Source organism: Panthera pardus, unplaced genomic scaffold (assembly GCF_024362965.1).
Source record: "Panthera pardus isolate Hobbes unplaced genomic scaffold, ASM2436296v1 HiC_scaffold_22, whole genome shotgun sequence".
NCBI lineage: Eukaryota > Metazoa > Chordata > Mammalia > Carnivora > Felidae > Panthera > Panthera pardus.
Genome location: NW_026526788.1, coordinates 52,929,789 through 52,948,021, shown reverse-complemented (window position 1 = coordinate 52,948,021; position 18,233 = coordinate 52,929,789). Strand labels below are relative to the sequence as shown.

Below are 18,233 nucleotides of genomic sequence, written 5' to 3'. Positions count from 1 at the left end.
GCAGGACTGTGGCACCTACTTCACTGGCCTCCCCAAAACGCTGGGGTTCAGCTTTTCCAATACCCAGACCCAGCCAGCCCAAACCAATTGTGATCTTTTCATACTTTTGCCACGCCACTGAAAATATGGAACTAAAAAGAACTGAACTGAGAATCCTGTTCCACAGTAACACTGGCCTCTGGTTTAGATGTCTACACAGCCTGAGAAGCTACTCCAATCAGAAAGCCTTGGGGCACCTGGGTGGCTCAGTCGGTTAAGGTTAAGCATCTGACTCACTCTTGATTTTGCCTCAGGTCATGATCTCACTGTGTGATGGAACACAAGGGCTCTGTGCTGACAGCATGGAGCCTGCTTGGGATTCTCTCTCTCTCTCTCCCTCTCTCTCTCTGCCCCTCCCCTGCTTGCTCCCTTGCATTCTCTCTCTCTCTCTCTCTCTCTCTCTCTCTCTCTCAAAATAAATAAACTTTAAAAAAAAAAAAAAGGAAAGAAAGCCTGCCTCAACCCGTGGGCTGTCCATCCCTCCTGACCAACCACAGCTGGGCCACTTCAATAAATCCCATGGCCATGATTACATGTGGCAATGTCAGCAGGAAGTCTTGTCACTAGGAGACATAAAAGTATTAAAAGTATGGGGGTGCCTGGGTGGCTCAGTCGGTTGAGCGTCCAACTTCAGCTCAGGTCATGATCTCACAGCTCGTGGGTTCGAGCCCCACATCAGGTTCTGTGCTGACAGCTCAGAGCCTGGAGCCTGCTGCGGATTCTGTGTCTCCCTCTCTCTCTCTGCCCCTCTCCCGCTCAAGCTCTGTCTCTGTCTGTCTCAAAAATAAATGAACATTCAAAAAAATTTTATAATGAAATATTTTATGAGACCTTTAAAACCTTTATTCAGTTTCCACTAATTGGATTTTATGAGAATTCAGCTATAGCTGAAGTTTGCTTCTGGTCTAACCCTGAAAATAAAAAATGATTTTCCAAGCAGACTTTTGGTATATACAGCATTGACGTTGGGGAGGGAGTTGTTTCATGTACGTAAGAGAAAGGACTGGTTTTAAGAACTTTGCACAATTGATTGCACAGAAATGGAAGTGGGTACCTACCCATATCCTTGCATAGATATCCCACCTTCCTGTGATTTAGACTGTGCATGAGTTCAGACCAGCTTTCTCTGCCAGTACTGGCCTGGGGTCACATGCTTTCTTTTGATTCCTTTTTCTAGAGTAGTGTCTGAAATAATAAAAAGTAACTGTTAAGCACTTATCACATCATCCTTTTGATCCTTACAATACTGTTAGGTAGTAGCTGTCATAATCCCCATTTTACAGATGAGGAAACTGAGGCTCAGAGAAGTAAAACAACCTGTACCTGGCCTCTAGTACAAGGATGAGTCCGAAATTAGTCAGCCTTGCCTAGCTCCAAATTCTTAATCACTGTTATTCTGTCTCCCTTTCCTTGTTAGGTCCAAGTTCTTGATGAATGAATGAAAGAATGAATGAATGAGTAACAGAAAACTACTACCTTGATTCCAATGGACCAGGGACAGAGCCAGAGCCTGGGAGTTGCCCTAAACTGTACAAGCAGACAACCACAGATTCAGACCCTTGAGGACTGAATGAACAGGAGAATTGGTCAGGTTACAGGTTATAGTCACTTATTCTAGAAATAATTATTGAGCATTGCCTGCATGTCAGGCATTAGGCTAGTTTGCCTGCTCCTTGTAGCCACAGGGTGACTGACTCTGGCCTAGGTGCCTCACCTGCACTAGGTGCAGAGGCCTGGGCTTCTACTCAGCTCCTTCCCTTGTTAAAGTGACGCCATCGGCCTCAGGGCAGTGGGGTTGGGAGGGACTGGAAAAAAGGGAGTTGTTGCTGGCCCTGAATCCTGCCAAACCTGCCACAGCCTCTAGACTAGGTGAGTGATTCTGAAACCCAGGAATGGAGTTTGCTAGAAGTACAGAGCACTGCCTTACCCTAGAGGGGCTGGTACACAGCCAAATTTGGGAACCACAGTTTGGGCCAGTGTTTCCACATTTGATGAACCGGACAAAGGCCCCAAGGCTTTCTGACAATCTTGGTGCCGAGTAAGGAGGAGAGGTCACAGGAAAGATACAGATAACGAGGCTTGCCGAGTGGTTTTAGTTGAGTTTTGCTTACTACTTTGTTCTATTAAATAATTGGATTTCTATGCTCATTTCTCAAATGTGAACCGTGTTATCATATTGAATGTGCTTTTAAAAACTGCACATGTCTCCCTGTCTCCAAATCTAGCTTTGCCAGCTGTCTTTCCTACCTCCCCCCTCCCCCCCCGCCCCCCATCCCTCTACTTTTGCCCTGCTGCCACTGAGAATCACTTCTTTAGGCCATTGTTTCTCAGACTTCCTGGGTATAAGAATTAACTAAAGAAAAAGTGTGACTCAGGGTCCTGGGAATCTGTAACTGCCCTAGCGATTCTGCTGCAGGGAGGTCTGGGGAAATACAATCTCAGAAACAGTTTATGAGCTAATCCAAAGGGCCAGCGTGGGCCAGTTGGGAGACTCAGGAAGGTTCCCCACTGATGAAGTGGATGGGAGACCCAGATTGTGTCCTTTGAGGGAGTTTTTGCTTACACAGGGCTTCCTGGGATAGGATTTGCTGTCATGGCTGCCCCAGCTCCTCCCCTCGCCCCCTCCCCGCCAAATCTGGTCATAAGGAAAGTGTAGGCCTGGCTCTCCCACCTTTGGGTTTAGCTGGGGGTGGGGGTGGGGGTGGAGCCAGGAAAGAGCTTGCCGGATACTGGTCCTGGGGGAAGGAGAAGTGTGGGGATGGGTGATGCTGCCCAGCCAAGGAACCAAGGCCACACAGACCTGGTAGAAATGACAAGGCTCAGCTGGCTGAGAGCCCAGTGCTTCAAAGGGTGGGCAGGTCTGGCCCTTTCTACAAGGGACTGGGGAGCAGCTTGGAGAAGTGTTTGTGCTCAGCCCAGCTGGGGATTGTTATTCCCTCCCTGAGGAGGGGAAGTGAGATGTGCTGCAGTCTGTAGGGGCAGAAACAGTACAACATGTGATTTACTTTCCAGAGTCCAATGTATTTTTCCTTTCCTTCATGAAGGAATTTCCAGTAAACCCTCCTCCAGTAATCCGTGTGGGCTGTGCCCCTGCTGCACAGAACAACTTGATATATGCGAGCTCCCATGATTAAGAACTCAGCCAGCAAAGCCCTTACTCACCACAGTGGCATGTGGCTGTTAAGGTTTGTGTCTGTGCTAACAGGGAGAACATTTCCCATTTCTCTTTTTTAAACATGCTAGACTCTGTCTTAACAAGTTAAAGAAGTTCTTAACTAGCCCTCCCATGACTAAGTTGACTAGTTTACAGTTCCGCTGCTTAGAACTAGTTCCATGTCGCATGGAGACCCAACTCAAAACCACTAGACCTTCAAGAACTGTAAGGGATTAGAGCAGGACTGGCTTTTTCTTCCCCTCAGAATACATCTGCAGTTTATTAATTCTGCAAATAAAGCTGGAGAGCTGAAGGACCTTGAGATTCTTTTCACTGTAAAGCTTCCTTTTGAGACATGGTCCATCTGTTTTAGTGTTGGGTGGAGTCCATCAGGAGACTCTTATTTTTCCATGAAAATCCAGGGCAAAGTGTCCACATTACTGTCACACTGTAACATGTTAGCATATTTATAGCATTAGTAATATGAAAGAAAAAGGGTTCTTGGCTTAGTGTCACCTCCTTTAAAGGAAACTGGCCTGACTACACTGTTCTTGTCCTCTGTGTAGGAGGCTGGGCCATCATTTCCTAGCCTCTCATGGTATTCTGTATCCAGGCAACGTCACAGAAAACAGCCCACGACAGGCTGCCGGGGGCCCTCGGAGACCTGCGGAGCTCAGACTTGCCCATAGGGGGCGCTTTCTCCAACTTACGGGGAAAGGTGTTAGAAGTTGTAACTGCATTTTTCTTCAACACAACCTAGCTGTTAAAAATATTTTGGGGGACTAACATCTTTCCAGGCTTTCATCTAAACACACTATCTTTACTTCAGAAAAAAGAAAGCGAAGTTTTCTTTTAAACCACCTCCCTCACACACACACACAAAAGCATCAGAATTGTATGATGAAAAAGCAGATTTAAGAAATGGGACTAAGGGTTTCTGAAAGAAGGAATTGAAGTTTGAGTTTATAATTGGCTGCTTTTATTTTAGTCCATTCCTGGTCTGTTATCTGTTACCACCCTCTCAAAGCCTCTGGGGGGTGGGGGGGAAGGAAAGCCACAGATATTGGTTGAGTCACAACGGAGGATGTAAAACCATTCAGGACCACGAAGGGCCAGTGATGGATTTGTGTTCTAGGTGAGCCTGTTCCCTCTGGTTAGCACAAGTCACCACTCCCTGCTGTCGTACACTTATTCCACATTTCTGTGATTGGCCTAACCTTTCTCCTGACACTCTGTGTGAATTTAAGCTTGATCCGTGAAATGGTAGGTCATATTGGTGGAAGGAGGAGACCTCGCCTACTATTCTGGATTGTCCAACGTGGACATACTTTAGGATATATTCTTCCTAAATCAATGAACAAAGAGAGAATAAATATTTAACATGAGATAGTGTCCTATATAGATATGTGTAGACAACATCACACGTACAAGCCTAGCAGGACTTTAATAGCTGAGAAGGGTCTGAGAAATGATTTACTTCAGTCTACCAATATAATGGATGAAGTGGGCTCAGAGAGTTGAGTGACTTAGCCAAGGCTTGGGGGAAGTTGGGACACCGAGTTAGGGCAAGAACAGAAATCATCTAATTCCATGCTTCTCAACCTAGGGTGATGTTGCCCACCTGGGCACAATTGGCAAGGTGTAGAGTTGTCAGCGGGTTGCGGCCAAGGATGCTGCTGAACATCTGACAAAGCACAGGGCAGACCCCCAAAACAAAGAACTGTCCAGTTCAAAATATCAGTAGTGCCAAGGTCGATAAATTCTAGTCCAACCCCAGGCCAGCCCTCTTTCCACATTGTTCTGACATGCTACACGTTGTTTTCTTCTAAGAATTATTTATTGCTGATAGAGTTTCAGGTCATCTTGGTTTCAGCAACAGCAAATCTGTCCATGTCCAAGTGTGCAATGTTATTATTTTTTTAAAATTTTTAAAAGTTTATTTATGTTTGAGAGAGAGAGAGACAGAGTGGGAGCACGGAAAGGGCAGAGAGAGAAGGAGACACAGAATCTGAAGCAGGCTCCAGGCTCTGAGCTGTCAGCACAGAGCCTGATGAGGGGCTCGAACCCATGAACTATGAGATCGTGACCTGAGCCGAAGTCGGACGCTTAACCGACTGAGCCACCCAGGCACCCCACAATGTTATTATTTTAATCATACAGTTAGGTTATGAATCATGGAACTGTAAGAAAAAAAATCCAGTGTATTTCCATGTCTTTCAAGGCGAGTACCTCATTTAGACATTTAATACCAGTCAGATGACTTTTAAAATTGGAGTTTTCACATTTTGTCCTTAAAAACTCAATTAGCCAACCTCACAGCTTACTGTGCTATTTTTAAAACTTGGAACAAAATTCTCGTCAGGCTCATATTATGTGGGGCTGAGGGAGATATGGAAGAGATTTTGCCAGGGCCCTCACCTTGTGTGGGAGGTTTCCTTGTTTCTTCTGGTGGAGATGGAATCATGTGTAGACTCTTTTCCTCAATATGTCAGGGGAATTAAAACCCAAGTAAGGAGAAAACTTATACTCATGTACAAAAAAAAAAAAAAATTCTAGCAAACTTCGTGAGTGAACATACTTATCTAGAAATTACTTTATAAAGGCTCTGTCAATTTCCAGTGTTGACTGAGAGCCCTAATTTCTGTATTGACCTAAAAGTGCTGAAAAGTTTACTCTTGACCCTCTGGAGGCAGAATTTTTCGTTTCCATTTCCAGTAACTAACTCTACTTGTGGTATTGGAAGAGATGAGAACCCATCATGGTTGTTGAGCATCTTTTGCGGTGTTCTGTCCAAGAAAGCGTATTCTTCCAAGAAACCATACGCAGTGCTTCATGCCATGGGGTAAATCAGGTGAAACCAGGTGCCATGGCAGTTTCCTGGTCTTGTGCAATATGTCTATTCACAGAAAGTGAAGTCATTTATTCATATTGTTGAGTCAGTGGATGTATGTAGTTGGGTGACAGACTCCAGATCTACAATCTAGTTCTATTTCTGGGGTCTGAGTGGAGAAGGAGAACATGGATATTTGTCAGTTCAAAAATGGCATTTCCATGTTGACATCAATTTTCACTCCTAATTTTTAAAGAAACTACTACATGTGAAAATACAATAAATATTTCTGCACAAGATGAACTCTCCAGATTATTATTTTTTCCCAAAAGCCCAGTTATGTTTTATGCCCAACTATGGTTTCTTCACCTGGGTTGTTTGCAGAGCTCGATGTGGGGCTTGGTCTCATGACTATGAGACCATGACCTGAACCAAAATCAAGAGTCAGACACTCAACTGACCAAGTCACCCAAGTGCCCCACACTCTGGGTTTTTTGAAGTAAGGAATCTCTTCTATGACTTTGAGGACTTGATGCTTAGTTTTCTATTTCCATGCGAATGATATTTATGCTGTCATAGGTGCCATTTATTAGTATCAGTCACTGCAAATGTAGGCTATGTATAAGTAAATAACATTTTTAAAATCTTCTTGTTTTTCTTTTCCTTTCTCAGTATCCATACTGAGAGCACACCCCTGGGCTTTCTTTGCTTTTTGATTGAATTTCTCAGAGGGAACTTCTTCAGTTCCCCAATCTCATGCCCCGTTGTCACTATAACTCCCAATTTACAGACTGTATTCTACAGGTTACATTTTTATATTCACCAACTCTCAGGGAATGCGTGTTTTATAAACTTTGTTGATCATGTGCCCTAACCACAAAAATGTTTTGCAGATTCAGGGGCGCCTGGGTGGCTCAGTCGGTTGGGTGTCCGACTTCAGCTCAGGTCATGATCTCACGGTCCGTGAGTTTGAGCCCCGCATCAGGCTCTGCTGACAGCTCAGAGCCTGGAAACTGCTTCGGATTCTGTGTCTCCCTCTCTCTCTGCTCCTCCCCTGCTCATGCTCTGTCTCTCTCTGTCTTAAAAATAAATAATAGAAAACATAATTTAAAAAAAATTTTTTTAAATGTTTTTATTTTATTTATCAAAAATAAATAATAAAAAACATTTAAAAATTTTTTTTAATTTTTTAAAATGTTTTTATTTATTTTTGAGACAGAAAGAGACAGAGCATGAGCAGGGGAGGAGCAGAGAGAGAGGGAGACACAGAATCTGAAGCAGGCTCCAGGCTCTGAGCTGTCAACACAGAGCCCGACATGGGGCTCGAACTCACGGACTGTGAGATCATGACCTGAGCTGAAGTCAGACGCCCAACTGACTGAGCCACCCAGGCGCCCCTTAAAAACAAAATTAAAAAAAATGTCTTGCATATTCATTTTTAATGTATGTCGACTTATTTATTCTTTCCTTCATTTAGTAAATATCTATGAACAAGTGTAGTATGTTCCAAGCACTGGGGTTAGAGCACAGAAGGGAGTAATCCTGGCTTTCAGGGGGCCTAACCATGGTGAGCAGGGACACATGCATACTTCTGTACCAGTAGGTTATGTGCACTACAAGGTAGATGGGGAGGCAGTAAAGGCTGAACAGAATCCCTCAGTGTCCAGGAAGAGGAAGACGTGCGCATATCCAACTTTTGAATTCTGCTCCAGACTATGCAGGTTAGTAAGCTGGCCCCATCAGTAAACTGGCAACCTATTGACAAGTGCAGAAGGTCTCCTTGGGGGGGCATTTTTACAGTGGGCCATGTGTGATGGGTCCTTTTACATTTTCATTACAGAGGAATGCCTGAATTTTGTCCTACTTTTCTCTCTTCTCGGATTCTGAGGGGGTTATTCCATCTTTGTCTGTCACCATTCACTGCTCATCTCATTCATGACTTCAGATTTCATAGACACCATAGTTGGACTCTCGAAATGACTACATGTTGTGGAAAAGTGATGTTTACTGCCAAAATTCCCCCAAATTCATCTCATTGTGAGTGGTTTTAATGATAACGTGAATAGGCAGGGAATCGGGAGGCCTGCTGAGTGCATGGAAGCATGTCCCTCACTTAGGTTACTGTGTGCTTTCTCATTTCACCCACAGGTTAATTGGCACGGCCACGGTATCCCTGAAGGACCTAATTGGCGACCAGAACAGATCTCTGCCATACAAACTCATCTCCCTGCTGAATGAAAGGGGTCAAGAGACTGGGGTGAGCACCTTCTGTCTTATTGAATGGCTTTGAACTGAGATAAGTAAACAAAAGTTCATTAAGAAGAGTGTGACATTAGGCACGCCTGGGTGGCTCAGTCCATTAAGCGTCTGCCTCTTGATTTCAGCTGAGGCCATGATCTCATGGTTCGTGGGATCAAGCCCCGCATCAGGCTCTGCACTGACAGTGCGGAACCTGCTTGGAATTCTCTCTGTCCCCCTCTCTCCGCCCCTCCCTCACTCGCTCTGTCAGAATAAGTAAGCATTAAAAGAAAAGAAAAGCATGAAATTATATTAGATCACCACACACACACACACACACACACACACACACACACACTTACAGGTTTATACTTGCAATCACAGAACTAGTGGATTAGATAAACTTGACTTTCTTCGACAGAATGCTCTAGAGTTAGGTAGCACCCTCTCTTGGTATAGCTCTGTGCATATCTGCTCAAGTATTTATTTACATTTGTGTGGTGAGTATAGCTCTGTGTATCAGACGCTCTTTGAAACACTCTGTAGAAGGTATTTCATTAATATTGCCTTGGAACATCAAGATGTGAATATTAGCTATTTTCTGATTACAGCCTCTAAATGAGTACATATTGATATTATCTGATGTGAGTCCAGAATTCTCTTTCTCAAGTACACTTAAAAGAAACAAATGGACTTAAGGCTCATAGCTCTCAGATTTCACGTTTGCTAACAAGTGCTCATAAAGCTACCTACCATGCTTATCCCATTAATCTCTAACACCTTCATTTTCCAATCAATTTATTTTGCTTGGGAGCTAGGACAAAGGGAGAAAATTTTATACTAAAATAGGCCATCCCTGGGGCACCTGGGTGGCTCAGTCGGTTAAGTCTCCAACTTTGGCTCAGGTCATGAACTTGCTTTTGTGAGTTCAAGCCCCACGTTGGGCTCTGTGCTGACAGCTCAGAGCCTGGAGCCTGCTTCAGATTCTGTGTCTCCCTCTCTCTCTGTCCCTCCCTCACTCATGCTCTGTCTGTCTGTCTGTCTGTCTCTGAAAAATAAACATTAAAAAAATAATAATTTAGGGGCACTTGGGTGGCTCAGTCGGTTAAGCGTCTAACTTTGGCTCAGGCATGATCTCACGGTTTGTGAGTTCGAGCCCCACATTGGGCTTTTGTGCTGACAGCTTGGAGCCTGAAGCTTGCTTCTGATTCTGTGTCTCCCTCTTTCTCTGCCCCTCCCTTGCTCACACTGTCTCTCTCAAAAATAAATAAAGATTTAAAAAATTTTCAAAATAGGCCATCCCTGTTGGCAAGAATATATAGGTGAGGCTTCTCAGAGCCCATTGAGAATATCGATTTGGTTGGTCTAGGCTCCAAAACTTATGGGCTTGCTGTCAATCTTTCTAATCCTAAAACGTAAATTCAGAATGTCAGCTGTCATCTATTTATCCAAAACCTGGCTGAGAGAAATGATACTTAGGAAAGATAGTACAAGTCAGTGATGTTTCTGGCTGTTTGGGGTTTTGTTTTCTTTTTAATTTTTTTTTTTAACGTTTATTCATTTTTGAGACAGAGAGAGACAGAGCATGAATGGGGGAGGAGCAGAGAGAGAGGGAGACACAGAATCTGAAACAGGCTCCAGGCTCTGAGCTGTCAGCACAGAGCCTGACTCGGGGCTCGAACTCACGGACCGCGGGATCATGACCTGAGCTGAAGTCGGACGCCCAACCGACTGAGCCACCCAGGCGCCCCGGGGTTTTGTTTTCTTAAGCACAGAAGAAATCACATGTAGAAGCCTGAAATGGCAGTGCCGTGGTGATTGAGTGGAGTGAGGCAGATGAGGGGCTTCAAGTCCTATCGTCTGGTAGTTCCTACCCGCCGTTAGGGAGCACTTCTGGGAATCCTGACATTATTAGAAAATCATTGATCCAGAAGTTGAGCCATCGATGCCCTCTTCTAAGTTTTGAAAGTTTGATTCTTTACTTAAGTTTAGCAGTTGAGCCCCTCTTGCTCCTTGCATTCGGCCTTCGGGTTGTGGCCTGGGTCCTTAGCATGGGTAGCCATGAGGTGCTGCTCTCACGATTCTTTACTTGCCATGAAACTGTTGTTCAGGGCCCCATTCATTGTTCTGTTCAGCGTCTCCCAGATCTGTGGTTCCTAAGTTGGCCACACAATGTGCTGATCCATGAGGGAGTATTCACTGATGAACAGACAGATGAGAAAAAATAAGGACAATATAGTGTGTGTGTGTGTGTGTGTGTGCGCGCACATGCACGTGTGTATGCGCTCACACTGGAGTTTGCCGCATGTAGCAAAAGTGGCAGTTGAAAGTATGGGATGCCCATTGCAATTTGAATTTCAGGTAAACGATGAATAATTTTCAGTAGAACATAAATATTATGTCTGCGTTTTAACTGGTAACTTGGGTGTGTGTGTGTGTGTGTGTGTGTGTGCCAGCCATCCTTATTTGCAAGGCTCCTTTTATTCTGAGATTTATCCTTTCTCGTTTTTGCTGTTAAAATTCATTTCTTTTGTGAAATTCTCATAATAGTAGATAGCAGTTGTGGGCTTAGGCTAGCACCCCTATGTCGACTCCCCCTAGCATAAACTTGTTTGAAATTTTGTAGGTTCATGAAATATGTAAGTATAGGAAACTCTGCCCTAAAATAAGGTGAGAATTTTATCTCATTTTCAAAATGGGAATAACTTGATTTCCTATCAGGAACTAGTATGTTTCTTCCTTTCCGATAATGAAAGTTACACCACATTTTCTGCCCTCCTTCTTGCCTTGGCTCCTAGCCATCTTGGAGTCACATTTTATGCAAGATGCAATTATCTTGAACTTCATGATTTGCATATTGGTTTCCTCTTTAATCAGACTCGATTCCTTCTTTTATCCTGTTTTATGAATCACATTGTTATATAATTTTTGTTAGGCGCTCAAGTTCTTTTTAGAGAGAGAGAAAGAACAATAATTTTCAGCAATGAATAAAGAGGTCAGTGTGCAAACAAATAACTCAACCGTTTCAAATGAGCCTCTGTGACTGGACGCCATCTCAAGTCTCAGATGGAGGCTAATTTCAAGTTCATGCTTGCTTGTCACAACTTTGCTCCAGTTTGTGAGTTGGCCCTTGGCAGTGGTACACTTGGCAACCTGTAACAGGTAATTCGTTTCCCAGGCTTTCCTGCCTGCCTGGCTTACATGAGGGAGGATACAATGGAGAGTGTGTGACCTTTCTCTCCTCTTCTCACCTTCCCTTCCCCCTGCCTATTCCATCCAGAACTTTTGCTCCTGCTGATTTGGTTTGCTTTGAGTCTGTTACCCTGCACTGATTCTGTCTGCAATGAATTATTTCTACCTAGGCCACCATTGACCTGGTGATTGGCTATGTTCCACCTTCGGCTCCACATCCAAATGACCCCAGTGGGACCAGTGCATCAGTCATAGAAGGTAAGCTGGCCCTTTTGAAGTCCCAACTTGTGCCGGAGGCCATCTATTAAAGACACACAGGGAGTCTCCAAGAAAGCCTTCTTTGTCATTATTCTGTCGGTAGCACCCTGCCTACCTAGACAGGGCCCCGTGAGGCAGGTGGAGCTGCCCCAAACTGGGACAGTACAGTTGTTTGTGAAATGCCCTTCAAGGGAGAGGAGAGGGGTGAGACAGTCCCTGCCTGACCAGCCTCGCAGTGGGCCCGTCTAGCACACACAGACTCTAGTGGAAGGTCCCAAGCAAGGCTTTGCTTCACGTTTGTACCTTCTACCGCTGGTTGGAATGTCCCCGGTGGTAAAGCTACATGAGTGGCCTCTACTCTCTTCGTGTTTCTTCACCTCCTAAGTGTGTGATCAGCACTCCATTTCTTAGTAGTTACTAAGTAAAGAAAGTGGTTGCTGGCTTTCTGGAGCCATTGCTGGAAGCTGAAGTGCTGGGTGATAAATGCTTTAGGGCATGGCTCCTGCCTTCGGAGGAGTTTAGAGAAAAACATTGACTCCGGAGTTTAGAGAAAAAACTCTTTTTATCCTGAAACTGTAACATTATGAATAAGAACAAGGGCTTTGGGGTCAGAATGGCCTAAGTTGGATTCTGTGTCTATTGTTTATTTGCCGTGTAACCTTGGGTAAGTCACTTAGCCTCTCTGAATCTCAGTTTTCTTTACCGTAAGGTAGGGATGACAGTGGCACTCAGATCAGAAAGTTGTGGCAAGGATTCAATGAGATAAAGTATATAAAGTACTTCACCCAGTACCTAGAATGCTACCTTAATGGTGGCTATTGTTATTATTATGATTTTTCTTATGATTTATTGTTTTATGATTTAGTGTTTTTACAAAAACAACTCCTGGTGATATGTAGTCATGAGTTCAGTTGGGTGGCACCCTCTGTATGAACGTTCGGATTGTTGCCTCTAAAAATCAGAGCTATTGGAAAAGAATGATCTGGTTTGGCTCAAAGTCATGTTGGGATGACTAAATGTTTATTTTTAAATATCTTTTAAACAAAGGAAAAGAAAAAGATTGTGTCCTAGTGGACCAGAAAGACTGAGAATAAGCAACTTCTCAAGTTATTGACAGTGTAGGGGGAGGTCCCATCTCCTGAGACAGACCCAGGTAAGACCAAGCTCAGAAACCATGCAATTTCCCTGGAGCCAAGGCTGCTTAAAAATGAGAAAAGCACCAACTCTTGAACTTGTAGACCCAATGGGGAGAAAATCCTTGCCATCTAGGCTCCCTTTGCTTGAGGTTCCTTCTCCTCAGCTCCTGGATTGTCTTGGCAACGCTAATGCTCCAGCAGTGTTTGCGGACTGACAGCCCACCCATTCCCTTTGGAAGCTCGCTCCCAGCAGGCTCTGCCATGGCAGTTGGCAAGGGTCGTCCTCAGAAGTTCTATAGAACCCCTGATCATGCTGGATAGAGATAGGAAATAAACCAGAACCTGAGTTCCTTTCATTTGGATCTTAAACAAAGGGTGTGTTACTAGGTGCTGGCCAGGAAATGAGCAGTGTATGCAGGCCAGTTTCATTTTCAAGGGTGAGATGACAAAACGAAACTTTTTTATTTAAAAAACATACAGGGTTCTTTGCCCTGAAAGTACTATCTTTGTTGTATAAGATGACTATTCACCAAAGTTGGGTCAAGGGGGACATTCTGGGGTGCCTGGGTGGCTCAGTCAGTTGAATGTCCAACTCTTGATTTCCGCTCAGATCATGATCCCAGGGTCATGGGATCCAGCCCTGCACTGGGCTCTGTGATGAGCATGGAGTCTGCTTGGGATTCTCTCTCTCTCTCTCTCTCTCTCTCTCTCTCTCTCTCACCCTCTGTCCCTACCCCACTCTCCTTCTTTCTTTCTTTTAAAATTTTTTTTTTTTCAACGTTTTTAATTTATTTTTGGGACAGAGAGAGACAGAGCATGAACGGGGGAGGGGCAGAGAGAGAGGGAGACACAGAATCGGAAGCAGGCTCCAGGCTCCGAGCCATCAGCCCAGAGCCTGACGCGGGGCTCGAACTCACGGACCGCGAGATCGTGACCTGGCTGAAGTCGGACGCTTAACCGACTGCGCCACCCAGGCGCCCCTCCTTCTTTCTTTCTTAAAAAAGCCCAAAAAACAAAAAACAGTTTTAAGGGTGACATTCTGAATGATGGCTTCATAATCCCGCTGAAAGAATCTTTTCTTCAACATTTAAGAAAATCTTTCAATATCTTGGATTATTTGGATGTTTCAAGGGAAAACCTTTTTTTGTCTTAATAAGACAATTCAATTCAACTAAGCAAAGATATCTTTGAGTATTCACTACAACTCTGTGCTAGGGAAGACACTAGGGAGAAAAAACCCAACAACTTGCAGTCTTGGGGGGAAGATAAGACAAAGAAATATGAGGCAGAGAAATAATGGTGAGAGAGCCACACCTTCTGCTGCCACATACTTTAATAACCAAAACAGAACATCTGGCCCAGAATTTTTTTTCCCTTCCTTTTAATTAACTCTTTTAAAAAACTTTACCATTCCATGTAAAAGTAATGGGTCGGCTTCCTCTAATTTATATAGATCTTTACAAATTTTAAAAAAGATTTGAACTTGTTGATCTTCTTTTTGAGTACGAAAGCAATACCCATTTGTAAAAACGTAAACATTGCAAAAATATAAAACACAGAATGCACATCTTCCACACTCCCACCCTCCTGAAATAAACACTGTTCATGATTACCAATATCATTTGTAAAGATTACCAACCACATAGTGAGTCTTGCATAGAAGAAATTTGAAACACTAATGATAGAATACAAAAGTGAAGATTTTCAGGAAGATTCACCGCTGGAAATTGAAGAAACTAATTTGACCACAGATCCCAGGAATTGGATATAGGAGGTGTGTGTGTGTGTGTGTGTGTGTGTGTGTGTGTGTGTTAAGGACTTGTTTTCTTTTAGAGCAGTTTTAGGTTTACCACAATATTGAGAGGAAGATAACAGAGATTTCAGATACACACCCTGCCCCACACATACATGGCCTTCCCCGTCATCAATGTCACTCATCAGAATGATGACATTTTGTTTTACAAAGGAAGAACCTATGTGGCTCACAGTGAACATATGTGACATCATAGTCACCCAAAGTCCATAGTATCCCTTAGAGTTCATTCTTCGTGGTGTATATTTGATGGGTTTGGACAAGTGTATAATGACATACATTCATCATTATAATATCATACAGAGTATTTTCAGTGCCCTAAAATCCTCTGTGCTTTGCATATTCATCCACCTGCCCAACCTTTGGTAACCCCTGATCTTTTCATTGTCTCCATAGTTTTGCCTTTTCTAGATTGTCCTTGAGCTGGAATCGCGTAGTATGTAGACTTTTCAGATTGGCTTCTTTCACTTAGCAATATGCATTTATGATTCCCCATGTCTTTTCATGGGCTGATAGCTCACTTCATTGTCTGGGTACACCATGGTTTATTTATCCGTTCACCTTCTGAAGAACATCTTGGTTGCTTCCAAGTTTGGCAATATGAATAAAATTGCTCTAAACATCCGTGTGTGGGTTTGTGTAGACATACAGTTTCAACTCCTTTGGGTAAAGACCAAGGAGCATGATTGCTGGATCACACGGTACGAGTATGCTTAGCTTTGCAGGAAGCCCCCAGTCTTATAAAGTGACTGTATTGGGGCGCCTGGGTGGCTCAGTCGGTTAAGTGGCCGACTGCAGCTCAGGTCATGATCTCGCGGTCTGTGAGTTCGAGCCCCGCGTCGGGCTCTGTGCTGACAGCTCAGAGCCTGGAGCCTGTTTCAGATTCTGTGTCTCCCTCTCTCTGACCCTCCCCCATTCATGCTCTGTCTCTCTCTGTCTCAAAAATAAATAAACGTTAAAAAAAAATTTTTTTTAAGTGACTGCATCATTTTGCATTCCTACCAGCAACGTATGAGAGTTCTGTCATTCCACATCCTCGCCAGCATTTGGTATTGGCAATGTCCCGGATTTTGACCATTTAAATAGGTGTGTAGTGGCATCTCATTGTCTCAACTTGTATTTCCTGATGACATCGGATTTGGAGCCTCTTTTCATATTCTTATCTGCTATCTGTGTATCTGTATCTCTGGTGAGCTGTCTGTTTAGGTCTTTGGCCCATTTTTTAATCAAGTTGTTTTTTTCTTGTTGAGCTTTAAGAATTCTTGTTTATTTTGTATATATAAAGGATAATTGTCCTTTATCGATTGTGTCTTTTACAAATACTTTCTGCCAGTCTGTGGCTTGTCTTCTTATTATCTTCACATTGTCTTTTGCAGAGCAGAAGTTTTTAATTTTAATGAAGTCCAGCTTATCAGTTATTTCTTTTTTGGATCGTGTCTTTGGTGGTATAGCTAAGGGTTTTGTTTTTAAGGAATGCATTTCTGGAACTCTTATATCAGGATGACAAAGATTACAGACCCAGGGCATTGATGGTTTGACTGAACGTGTGTAGTATCAAAGTTATTTGTTTCATTGACCTACCTCTAAGACTGTTCCTGTGACAGAGGGGTGGGATGACCCAGACTTCAGGCTTGACTTCCCAAAAATCTGTTACCTTCCCAACTTGATTCATCAGATGTCAGTTAGTTTGAATGGAGCCTACATTCTTGTTGCCGGAATGAACTATTTTTAAAATCTCACATCTATTTTTGAAGAGCCATCTGTTAAATTTGTGCTGTGTTCAACAACAGAAGGGCAAAAACTCATTTATCATTAGGCATTGCCACTTCGAATTTATTTTTTTCCACAAATACTAAAGTGACTGTGCTTAAGATTAAATTCAGTCCAGTTTGGGGGCACCTGGGTGGCTCAGTCAGCTAAGCACTGTGACTTCGGCTCAGGTCATGATCTCACGGTTCGTGTGTTCAAGCCCTGTCTCAGGCTCTGTGCTCACAGCTTGGAGCCTGGATCCAGCTTCACATTCTGTGTGTGTGTCTGTCTTTCTCTGCCCCTTCCCGACATATACTCTCTCTCTCAAAAATAAATAAATAAACATTAAATAAATTCAATCCAGTTTAGAAAACATTTACTGACACCTGAGGCGTACAGAGGTGATAAAGTCATGGTTTGCCACCCAGGAGCTTGCATTTCAGTAAAAAGGTAAGATATAAACATGAATAAGTATAGGTCAGAGCTGAATAAATTCCCCAACAGAGGATTAAGCAAATTATTACATGGAACATAATTTTTTTAGAGAAAGTACTTTTTCAGCTATCGATTTCAACTGTGTATTCTTAGCGCCTACCACTAAGTCATGATTGCTCACTAAATGCTTGGTTGGTTGAGTAAGTGAATGATGGATGGGCAATGGATATTGTTTAAATGTTTCCTTTCAAGAAGGGCATTTTGGGGGAATACTAATGAATAGACAAAAGGGACAAATTCATTCAGAGATGTAGTCAAAAGGCAGTGTGTTCCCAGGGGCTGGGAATGCCAAGCCGAGACATTTGTTCTGGGACACATCATGGGGATCCATGGAGCATGGTAAAGAAGGGACTGACTTCGTCAGAACTGAACTGGAAAATTACCAGTTTGCTAGAGGATTGTTGGAGGCACTCTTTCCAGGATTGGCCTCTATTTGACTTTGTCCAGCAAACTGATTGTATTAGGCCTATTTTTCTTCCAAGTTATTTCAGAAAGCCAAAGTGATCATAATAAACAAGGGGTTCTTAAACTTTAGACACAGGGAAAATCATCAAGGGAGATCTTTAAATGTGCAGACTTCTATCACCGACTCCCAGAGAGTGTGATTTAGCTGGTCTGGAGGGGACCCCCTGCAATCTGTGCAGTTGGTAGAAACTTCCAGGAGATCCTGATGAGAGCAGAGTTGGGAACTCACTGTAAGAAGTCCCAGAGTTGAGCATTTTACCTCGTTAACAGTATCTTGCCCAGATGCAGCCGGAGCTTTTTGGGCAACGTTTCCTAGACTGGATCACAGGTCAGTTAATTCAAGCAGTTGCTGCCAAGATTACCCTGCAAGCCTCTCTTTGCATTACTGTATGGTTAGAGGTTCTTCCATGACACCTGTGCTCTGGGCTACGCATTAGAACCATTCCAGAAAATTCGTGGTGCACATATAGTGCTATTTACCCAAGAATCGGGGTGGAGGGTAATGAAGTGCTTATGGTTGAGTGCAGATGTGTATTTATATAACCTCTCGGGTTAGAAACCCAGAAAAGTTACTATTCAACATCGCAGCTAAATCAGCATGTTATCTCCAAAATGTTTTCATGTTTAAAGACGTTCTTTCTCCCATTCTACTTTGTATGTTTTTAACTTACACTGATGATATTATACCAGCCCTTTGTGCTGACTTAGCAGTGACCTTTGGCCCAAGGTAATTAAGTTCTGCCTTAACAAAGCACTTGTTAAGTGCCACTTAACAAAATTTTGTCATTAGAAGCAAAATTAATATCACAGGCAGAGATTGGCATTCTAGGACTCTAGAGAAGCAGAGTTGCTGTGACCAAAAAA

At 43.3% G+C, this 18,233-nt stretch overlaps 1 protein-coding gene across 6 annotated transcripts in view; it reads left to right on the top strand.

The window, feature by feature from the left end:
- The window catches only part of MYOF (myoferlin), a 154,090-nt gene that overhangs the window by 34,894 nt on the left and 100,963 nt on the right, over positions 1 to 18,233 (top strand). For all 6 annotated transcript variants that reach the window (XR_008424886.1, XM_019445110.2, XM_019445108.2 and 3 more), the window contains exons 4-5: positions 8,172 to 8,280; positions 11,624 to 11,711. Coding sequence is in view for 5 of the 6 variants with exons in the window: in XM_019445110.2 (XP_019300655.2) it covers positions 8,172 to 8,280; positions 11,624 to 11,711 (197 nt within the window). In the remaining variant the exon portion in view is untranslated. The remainder of the gene's footprint in view (positions 1 to 8,171; positions 8,281 to 11,623; positions 11,712 to 18,233) is intronic.